The sequence below is a fragment of the Triticum dicoccoides genome, chromosome 7B (genome assembly GCF_002162155.2).
Source record: "Triticum dicoccoides isolate Atlit2015 ecotype Zavitan chromosome 7B, WEW_v2.0, whole genome shotgun sequence".
NCBI lineage: Eukaryota > Viridiplantae > Streptophyta > Magnoliopsida > Poales > Poaceae > Triticum > Triticum dicoccoides.
This window is the reverse complement of record NC_041393.1, coordinates 251480168-251490646: the sequence shown is the minus strand read 5'-3', so window position 1 is coordinate 251490646 and position 10479 is coordinate 251480168. Positions and strand designations below refer to the sequence as shown.

The 10479-nt window shown below is 42.3% G+C and overlaps 1 protein-coding gene across 1 annotated transcript in view; it reads right to left on the bottom strand.

The window, feature by feature from the left end:
* Positions 1–3683, bottom strand: part of LOC119336604 (hydroxymethylglutaryl-CoA synthase-like) — a 4538-nt gene extending 855 nt beyond the window's left edge. The window contains exons 1-11 of the mRNA XM_037608652.1: positions 3485–3683; positions 2822–2928; positions 2521–2653; positions 2232–2375; positions 1978–2136; positions 1771–1844; positions 1603–1678; positions 1426–1481; positions 1145–1232; positions 915–1055; positions 674–823 (exon numbers count right to left, since the gene is read on the bottom strand). Of these exons, the coding sequence (XP_037464549.1) occupies positions 674–823; positions 915–1055; positions 1145–1232; positions 1426–1481; positions 1603–1678; positions 1771–1844; positions 1978–2136; positions 2232–2375; positions 2521–2653; positions 2822–2928; positions 3485–3550 (1194 nt within the window). The 5' untranslated portion in view covers positions 3551–3683. The remainder of the gene's footprint in view (positions 1–673; positions 824–914; positions 1056–1144; positions 1233–1425; positions 1482–1602; positions 1679–1770; positions 1845–1977; positions 2137–2231; positions 2376–2520; positions 2654–2821; positions 2929–3484) is intronic.
* Positions 3684–10479: the final 6796 nt, after the last annotated feature.

Here is a 10479-nt window from a genome sequence, read left to right as displayed (position 1 = left end):
TGTTGCCATTCAGATCCTAGCAACGCAGAATCTAATACAAACAGCAGTTGAATCTACTATGGACAGTAGTGAATCAATTAATGGTATGTAGCTCTCTTCAAGAAAGGCTATTCTCTTGTACTCCCTCCATAAACAAATATTAAGAGCGTCTAGATCATTAAAGTAGTGATCTAAACGCTCTTATATTTGTTTACAGAGGGAGTACAATTGTAGAACTAAGTAAATTCCAAAATTGTTTAGAATAAGTTTAGCAAAGACCCTGATTTCCTTGATGAATAGAGCTCATATCGCCATAGTGACCGGGGCAAGTTTTCTGAGTAATCACATACAGAATTCAGTTTTGTGTGCTTTCCTAGTTCAGAGCTTGTCCGTAGTACGGACTACAAAAACACTATGATTCCTTTTCTTTAATAAGCTATAATTTGGTATGAAACCACAAAAAGTTATTCTCCAAAATACTTGTAACAAATTCGAAGCCATGTATGGTAAACCATACCACATTGGTATGACAAATGGCTGTAAATACTCCCTCCATCCCATAATATAAGAGCGTTTTTGACACTAGTGTAGTGTCAAAACTGGTCTTATATTATGGGACGGAGGGAGTATATGACAAGATCCGCTTTCTATCTACAACAGACTGGCTGAGGGTTGTGAGAATGAAAGACCATACCACATGTCTTGACTCAAGCTTTGCCGTCACATCAAGCACAGAAGCAATGTTTGTTAAACTAAAGGGATGCTGACCCTCATTTAGTTTGAATGAAAACATAGTGGATGTCAAGCCACTGCCGTAAGAGAACATGACAATTCGTTGGCCGCTCTGCATAATAAATGGAAGTTAACTACAAGGAATGAACAGGAGATACAAAGGCATACAAATATAAGATAGTGGCGTAAAACCAAAACCTCACCAGACTAGCATGCTTGTTGTAGATTACAGATGCCAATGCAGCATACAGAGATGCAGTATACATGTTACCAATTTGTTTTGGAAGCAACGTTGACGGTTGAACTTTGATGTCATACAAATGCTTTGCAAGTTGTTGAGAGCCCTGAAAGTTCAGTAGTAGAAGACTTGATGGTTACATCAGCGAAGAAATTAAGCATTGTAAGAACTATTATCCACCTAACGAGGAATAACCTTTTCCAAGTCACGACTTTGGTAGCTTTCTTCACTAGTCAGGTTTGCAAAAGGTTGAAGCTTTTCTTTGGCATCATTATCAACCGAACTGACATCAAAGAAAACAAAAACAAATAAGTGCCTTCGTCTAGGGGCCAAGACTAAGAGTGTCGAATGGGTATTGTATCCCGACAAAGTCGGGGAGGTCTTTCAGAAGTTCAGAATATTATTTCGTCCACAGATTAAAAGCTTATTTTTTAAGAAGCAAAAGGAGCATGTATTTAAAGAGAGGAATCGCAGACCTGCAATTACGCATGAAATCATTGAAGTAAAGTCGAGCAAAACTCTTCTGTACAAGCTGTGATAGTAAAAAAGTGACGAGTTTATGTCTGTATCCCCAGAGGTTAGAGAACAGAATTGGCAGAATTAACAGACTGCAAAATCTTATGCATCTCCATGGCAGTGTGCAGTCGTCATACCTTATTATATGGAGAATGAAACACACAATAATCGGCGTCAGAAATTGAGAACTGTTCACCCACTAGCTTCTCATACCTGATTTCGTGATCATAGTGTGATGTTATTGCTTGAGAAGAACAAGATGCTAGTACTGCAGTTGAGTGGGTAAATTATGGCAGTGAACTCACTTGGCGCAATACTGTCTATAGCACGAATCCAGAGCCATCAGGTAGCACGTTTGAGATAGTTTCCCATCAACAACCTATAATAATCGGGAACAGAAGTGTGCAGAGGATATAATACTATGAAAGAGACAAACAATGATATCTAGTTGAGAAATTTGTTTGTTTACATGCTTAGAACGAACAAACAAAAGCAAGTCATAGAATCCTAACCGGATATTCACTTGCAAGATCAGGCTTGTAGAAATCGTAAACATGAGCCATGTGAGAAGCTCTATATTTACTTTCAAAAGAAATAGGTGCGTTTGGACCAATAAGCATAGCAATTGCAGCAGCTCCACCCGTAGGCCGAGCTGGTCCCTCTGCATAAACCTGAACATAATATGGTTAGTGCTGCACAGAGACAAAAGGGAGAGAAACTGAATCGACTTTGTGCAAAAATTAGATGGTGATATTGGGTGACTAACCGCGCTATCTGTGCAGACCACAAGGCCGTAGCGTCCATCCCAGCATCGACTTTCGACCCAATTCACACAATTCAACAGGGCAGCTGTCCCACCATAACATGCGTTACTTGAGTCAACTCCCTCAATGTCAGTATTACCACTTTCCTATATTTGAGACAAATATCAACAATATCAACATTGAGTGAGACTGAAACTGGACTAACAAGCAACTAAATGAAGTGGAAACTGCGAATTCATCTAGATTCAGGTTTAGAGGGAATATGTGTTGGATCCTAATTCCATGATTTACCTCAAAAATTTGCATCAGCCATGTTTTGATGGATTTACTTTTGTCTATCACTGTCTCGCTACCAACCTCCAGGCGGCCAATTAGCTTCGGATCTATGTGGTACTTCTCCAGCAGGGATTTGACAACTGTCAAGCTGAAACAACCTTCCAACTTGAGCATTCACATATTGAATGGAGTATTGCCAAAAATACATATGTATTTCATACAATTGATTAGTAAATTCTACTCATCAAGAAGTTCAATCCCAGTAAAAGAAGGTAACGGACAAGGCAGCAATTTTTTCCAATGTGACAAAATATACCTCATCGAGATGACATCTTCTACCTCGCTGCAGAAGGCCATGCAATCTTGCCCAAGACCAATTGTGTACTTCCCCTTGCTGGCTCCGTCATGAACCTCCAGCGCTTCCTGCAACCAGTAGTTCAACGCATCAGCATTCAACTCTGAGTCCAACAGCATTGAACGGACACAGCAAATTATCCATGTATTAGTTGCGCACAGCCGCTCCAGTTCCTCTCCAAAGCCACATCAGATAACCATTTGCTCGCTCTGTGAGAGACGAAATACAGTACAAGGCAGATGCAGCATCTGACAGCAGGTATAACAGAGTGAAACTAATAATGAATGATTCAAATATTCCTCGAGTAAACAAATCAATTCACCACCCGTGATCCACAAATCCGCACCGAGATGGCACCTCCGAATCATGGTTTCAGTTTCCGGAAACAATTCCATCGTTACGATCTCAACTACGGAGTACTTCGTAAACCCGAAATCCCACACGTCTGGCTAAAACCCAGGCGGCAATTCCCCGGAAACTAACCCAAAATACCAAATCATCCGTGATCTCGACGCGGAGATGCTCGGAGCGTCAGATCAGCCACGTTCGCAGCACGCAGCGTGACACGACGGCGACAAATCGAGCGGGGGCGGCGGGAACAGCAGCTCTGGTGGAGAACCTCACCTGCTGGACGCAGGTGGGAGGGAAATACATGTCCATGGCGAGGATCCCGACATCCTTGCACTCCATCTCGCGATCCCTCCTCCCGCTCTGTGCTTCCGCGGGCTCTCCCAGTGGCTGGCTCGCAGTCGCAGGAGGAGGAGGAGGAGGCGTGTGTGACGTGAGAGAGTTCGTGTGACTTTGGCAGCGCCGTGGACACGGAGCACGTCGGGGATAATATACGAGATTCCCAGATTCGTTTGTCTGCATCCCTGAACCGGTCCTGGCGATTTGTGGGCTGCGATGGCCTGCTTGGGCCAGCTGGCCAGGGCCAGAGGCACGGAAGTATTTTAAAACCTTTTCTGCAGCTTTTTATAAGGGTATAATCTCTCTTTTTTGCTGACTTTTTTTTTGCGGACAAAGGGGTATAATCTCTCTCTCCCTTCCAAAATAATTCAAGGTTTAGGTTTATATTTTTTAAATTTAACTAGGAGAATCCGCCTACGTATAAAAATATCAATCCCAAATTTGCTTCATCAGATTCATTATGAGATATTCCCCTAAAAAACGATTCATTATGAGAGTACAATCTTAAACTATATATACTTGATTGATATTATAGGTCTTTATAGACTTTCCTACTATAGAATTACTAAAACTACAAAAATATTTAGGGCAACCATAGAATTCAAGTTTTAGGTTTATATTTTTTAAATTTAACTACAAGAATCCGTCTATGTATAAAAGTATCAACATATACAACCCCAAATTTGCTTCATTAGATTCATTATGAGATATTTCCCTAAAAGACGATTTATTATGAGAGTATAATCTTAAACTATACATACTTGATTGATATTGTAGGTCTTTATAAACTTTTCTATAGTATTACTAAAACTACAAAAATATTTAGGGCAACCATAGAATTCAAGTTTTAGGTTTATATTTTTTAAATTTAACTAGGAGAATCCGTCTATGTATAAAAATATCAACATATAAAACCCCAAATTTGCTTCATTAGATTCATTATGAGATATTCCCCTAAAAAAGATTCATTATGAGAGTATAATCTTAAACTATATATACTTGATTGATATTGTAGGTCTTCATAGACTTTTCTATAGAGTTACTAAAATTACAAAAATATTTAGGCAACCATAGAATTCAAGTTTTAGGTTTATATTTTTTAATTTAACTATGAGAATCCGTCTATGTATAAAAATATCAACATATACAACCCCAAAATTGCCTCATTAGATTCATTATGAGATATTCCCCTAAAAATGATTCATTATGAGAGTATAATCTTAAACTATATATACTTGATTGATATTGTAGGTCTTTATATACTTTCCTATAGAATTACTAAAACTACAAAAATATTTAGGGCAACCATAGAATTTGAATTACCCCCTCCGTCCGGAAATACTTGTCCTAGAAATGGTTGTATCTAGCCATATTTTAGTTATAGATACATCCATTTTATCCATTTTTAGGACAAGTATTTTCGGATGGAGGGAGTATTTTGGAACGAAGGGAGTACTTTGCAAGGAAGCCCTATTCATCGTTGCTTCACTTGCTTCTACCAATAATCTAGCAATCATGCATAGCGCTTGCTCATGGGCCGGTCCACTTCGGCGCGGTGATTCTCCATGCTTCTTAGATCTGGAGATCTATGATAGAAAGCCCTGACACTTTGAAGGTGGGGCCGATCAGGCGGATTGGAATAGGGATGATGAGGACATCAATACCATTGTTACACCCACAGCCCCTGCTGCTATACATACTAGCCAATTACTAGAGCTCGCGCACGTCAATTCAATTACCAGGTACTTCGTTTCTTAGTGACAATTCTAATGTTCACGAGAATATGATGCTGCCTAAATTGGATGCATTTGTGTTGATTACTAATGAAGGGCCTAGCATGGACAAGAGGGATGAACACTGGAGCAGGATCAAGCATGGAGATGAAGGCGTGCGTGAAAGGATCCGGAATGGCGTTTCTAGTGCATATTTGAGCACTTTGAAGCCTCTGTGATGACCTACAAGGACATGGATGAAATATACAAGATGCCCCTTCATAATTTCGCCCATAGCTTATTTTAGGCGCTGCGCCACCTTATTTTTGGGCCAGGCCCATGTAATTTTGAAATACAACTTCCTAGGCTGTTTTTAAAGTCCGTATGTGTGAGGAACAAAGTTAGGTTTGGTTTCGGACCCCTCCTACAAGGGGGCACGAAAGCCCCCCTACTCCTCCATATATACAACCCTTAGGGCGACGTTTTAGACTTTGGGTTTTGTTTAGATTAAAAGTTCGCCATAGATGCAACTTCGCGTACTTCGTTTGTGTTCGACGACCAGACCAAGACGTCACAGAACCTCACCTTGATAAATAAAACTTTCATCTTATATTCGCAATATCCAGATTGCAATCTTAGTTTCTTGCTTGTTCTTCGTTTGCTTATAGGAAATAGACCTTCATGGTCAGGTTGATCGTGCTCCGGCGTGGTCAATAACCTCTCGGAGTTGGTTTAGCGATTGCTAAGGTGCGACGTCCTCGCACTTTCATAGTCAGATCGTCAAAGTCCACTCTTCCGAAATGATAATCACCTTCTCATCGAAAGGCGGGACACCTTTGCCTCTATCAAGGACGGACCACGAATATATGGGATGTTAATTGGATCCCGAGGCCAGAGAACATGATACCAATAGTATCTTTAATTCCACAACCCCGACAGCTGTTGTCGGAACTCATGGACTAAGGCAATGGAAGCTGGAATGCACAACTAATTCAACAAGTGTTCTTGTCGTACGATGCTTCAACTATCTTGCAAATTTCAATCTGCACCCGGAATATTGATGATTTCTGGTCTTGGAATTTTGAGAAAAACGGTATTCTTTTCTATTCGGCCAGCTTATAAGATGATGGTGGCTATCAAGGCACGTCGGGAGGACTGCATTGAAGAGCGAGCATGGTCCTCTAGTAACGCCCAAAATGAGAAGTCCTGGGCCACTCTCTGGAAAGTATCGATCCCGGCAAAGATAAAAGTGCTCTTGTGGAGATTATCGAAGAACTCATTACCGATGGAGAATGTTAGAAAGGATAGGAAAATGTCTATCTACTATCACTGTTTTGCATGTGGAGCCCCAGACTCATGGAAACACGGTCTTGTTGAGTGTACTAGGGCACGTTGTGTGTGGACTTTAGTTGATCATGACTTGTTGGGGCATATGAGTGAAACGATCGAAAGAGATGCTAGAAGTTGGTTGTTCAAAATGATGGGCGTACTAAGTCATGCCGATCTCACTACTATGTCATTTACACTTTCGGCAACCTGGTACTCAAAAACAGAAACTGATACATGAAGGGGAGTATCAAAGCCCATATGATACTCATAGATTTTTCGTATGGTTCATCTCAGAGTTGGAGCAGTTGTCAGTCTCAACGGAGCCAACCATTGTGGCCAGGTCTACACGCAATCAAGAACAACGATGGTAGATTCCACCAGCCGAGGAATACATCAAGATAAACGTGGACGCGACAATTTCATAGGAGAATCATGTGGGAGTCGCGACAATATTTTGTCGAGGTAGAGATGGATCGTACTTAGGGGCGTCGGTTCTTGTCATTCATGGCCAAACGAATCCTGCATTGCTCAAAGCCCTTGCATGTAGGGAGGCTTTATCTTTAGCGTAATACTTAAACATGTAACATCTTCAAATCACGCCTGATTGCCAACATGTTGTAAATCATATTCAGCAAAGCGTTGGAGGGAACTATGGAAGCATCATTAGAGAAATCTTAGAAACCGTTAAAGCTTTCAATTTATGTATCTATACTTTTGAACCTCTAGTTTCCAATTTTGAAGCTCATAGATTAGCTAGGTCAAGTGTTACCCTTCTTCGAGGGCGACATGTGTGGTTGGGCACTCATAGTGACCCATTGCTTTTTCCTGTAAACATTGTTATCAATGGATAAAGCCTAGCTTTCGTTGCTAAATTTTTTATTGGGTTTCTTACTTGGTTTTGTCTGAAATAACGATTATGACATTGTAACCATTAAAAAATAAATTATTGTAAGACTTAAAAATTCTTGAGTGTATAAATTGTTCATAAATTTTAAATAATATTCATGAATTTAAGAGAAATATATGAATCTACAAAATGTACAGAAATTTAGAAAAATGATCGGGAATTTACAAAATTACCATGAATTTATCAAAATATTGAATTTTAAAAAAATTGTGTATTTTTTCAAATCTTAAAAAAAATGTTTGCGGAGATCATGACTTTGAAAAGGTAAATGAAGGATAAAAAGAAAAGGTAAATGGACATAAAATGAAAGAAATCCACAGTAATCGACGGAAGACAAAAAAGAAAAGAAAAAAGAAAAATGACATGTGAGGATACTCAGGTAGCGCTTCCGCAAATTGAGTCAGCCCAGGAGCAAGCATTGGCCGGTTGATCTCATTTGCATGAGGAGGGGCTTTGCGTACCCGACCTCTTGCCATCCCTGGCCCTGATCGGCCACTGTTTTCTTCCAATGTCTGGCCTACATATTCTTTCGTAAAGGCTTGCTCTCATTCTTCTTACATTTCCCCCTTTTTTCTTTCAAATTGTATTCATGGCTACTGTTGCTGCTTTTGGATGTCGATGGATCTGGTCGGCTGGCATGCTTTGGAATATCTACCCGTGTTTTAGACATTGCAAGAGCTGGTCAGGTCGGTTTGCCATGTGGAGTTCTGGTCATGTTGTAAGGTTGTCGTATGATTTTGTGGGATTATTAGCAGTTGGTCTATTAGTTTTTGGTTGTTTCTCTATGGTTGGTTTGGTGTCTTCCTGCCTATCCGGCTAGTGGTTGCAGTGGTGTTGTGCCGGCTCGAGGGAGTGTGGCCCGGGTTGGTCCATCCTCCACGTTAGTGCGAGGAACTCAAAAGTAGGGGTTATGGGTAATGCATTGCTTCGGGAAAGGGAAAAGATAAATCTAGAAATGGATGCCAGATTACCTTCAGGTGCATGATGCGTTGGCTGAGGGCGCGTACGGGCCACCTCATTATATTCATTAACGGGAATTTGTGCCGAACATACATTATACGCTCAAAGTTACAATAGGCCAGCAGCAACTCTTTAGGGCAAAGCCGGTCATTCATACCATAAAATTACGATGATGACATGATGCAACGGCAATTATAGGGGCAGAATAAGGATGCATATGCATCCATCAATGGTTTCCTTTTTGCCTTAGTTCGCTAGGCAACTGACAACCGGGTGAGGAGTAGCAACATTGGCGGCGAGATCAACGTGCTTCTGAACAATACTGTTCAAGGCTATTCTGCGATAGAGGAAGGCTATCGTCCTACTGTCGCCCTTTGCCATGTAGTGGTCCTCATGGACGATTTTCTCATAGGGGTGATTACATTGATGTTGTCTTGCTGTGCAAGGCACTGCGCGACGAGCGTGACCTCATGGTGGATGTTCTTCGGTGCGATGGTGGGCAGCCGCAGGGCCACTAGTGTGTGGAAGAGGTCATTATTGTCGGTGTCAAAACTAGCGGATCTCGGGTAGGGGGTCCCGAGCTGTGGATCTTGGATCAATGGGTAACAAGGGACTAAGGAGATGATGTTTACCCAGGTTCGGGCCTTCTCGAAGAGGTAAAACCCTACGTCATACTTGATTATATTGAAGTGTATAGGATGATTACAGAGTCGATCTACTGCGAGATCAGCTAAACTGAACCCCATGTGAATAGGATGATGGTTGTTCTCTTAGCCTCTACAGACTAAACCCTCTGGTTTATATAGACACCCGGGGTACTAGGGTTACATATGGTCGGCTATGATGAAGGAATAAACATGTCTATTCTCTCATCTTGACTTGGAGGACACGCCAAGGCTCCGAAGGTTTCTTGTCTGGATACGGAGTCGCCTTATAACTCGGCCTTTAAGTGGTTGTAGAGCGCCCCACCAGTCCGGCCCATAGAATACAGGCATGTAGCCCAAGGAACCGTTAATCCAGGACTCCCTTAGTAGCCCCCGAACTAGACTCCAATGATGGTGTCCCATAATTCCTTGAGTCTTCACGCGTCCGAAATCTCCGGCTTGCTGGCCAAGTTCTTCTCCCTTTCTATGTCCGGAGTTGTCCCCTTTAGCCAAGTTCGGCTATGTGTTATCCAAATTATGTCGGGAGCCTAAATTGTAAATGTTACTTAGCCTCGAAGGCCAACCACCCAAGTTTGAATAGTGACCTTGCCTGACAACTTTTGGCAAAAGGCCACAACGGTCACAAACAATGAACTATTGCGAGAGCTTGATTCACGGTTCGAGGCAGTTCCTCTATTGGCGCGTTCCATCAATATGGAGATCGTGCTCCATTTTTAAGGGATATGATCAATGATTTTGGTTATCCCGCTCGCGCATAATATCATGATTATTTTGGGAAGCGGCGAGGCCTGTGATGCGGTAAAGGGACTCTTGGTATTACAATGGCTTATAAAAGGAAAACTACCATGTTTTCTCGGCACGCTTTCTCCATCCTTTCGCCATTGCTTTCCCAATCTACAGAGCTCCATCGCCCCGATCCACCCTTCCTCAAGAACCCCCTCCTAGCCACTCCCCCAATTCGGCCATGGCCGGATCTGGTGCGGAGGGCAAGTGGGAGGCCTCCATCTTCACCAACGACGACATTGAGGATCTGAAGCGCGCCGACTACCTTCCGTCCGACGTCGCTCATCAGGCTCCGGAAGAGGTACATGTTGTCCCCATGCCCCAACTAGGCGAGAGGGTGGTGTTCGTCCCCCACTTCCTCTGGGGACTGGGATTCCCACTCCACCCCTTCATCAGGGGGTTGATGTTCTTTTATGGGCTAGATTTTCACGATCTGGCCCCGAACTCCTTTCTTCACATCTCGGCCTTCACTGTCATCTACGAGGCCTTTCTGCAGGTCCAGCCACACTTCGGCTTGTGGCTGAAGGTCTTCAACGTCAAGACAGAGATAGTCGACGGCTAGCAAGCGGACCGCGG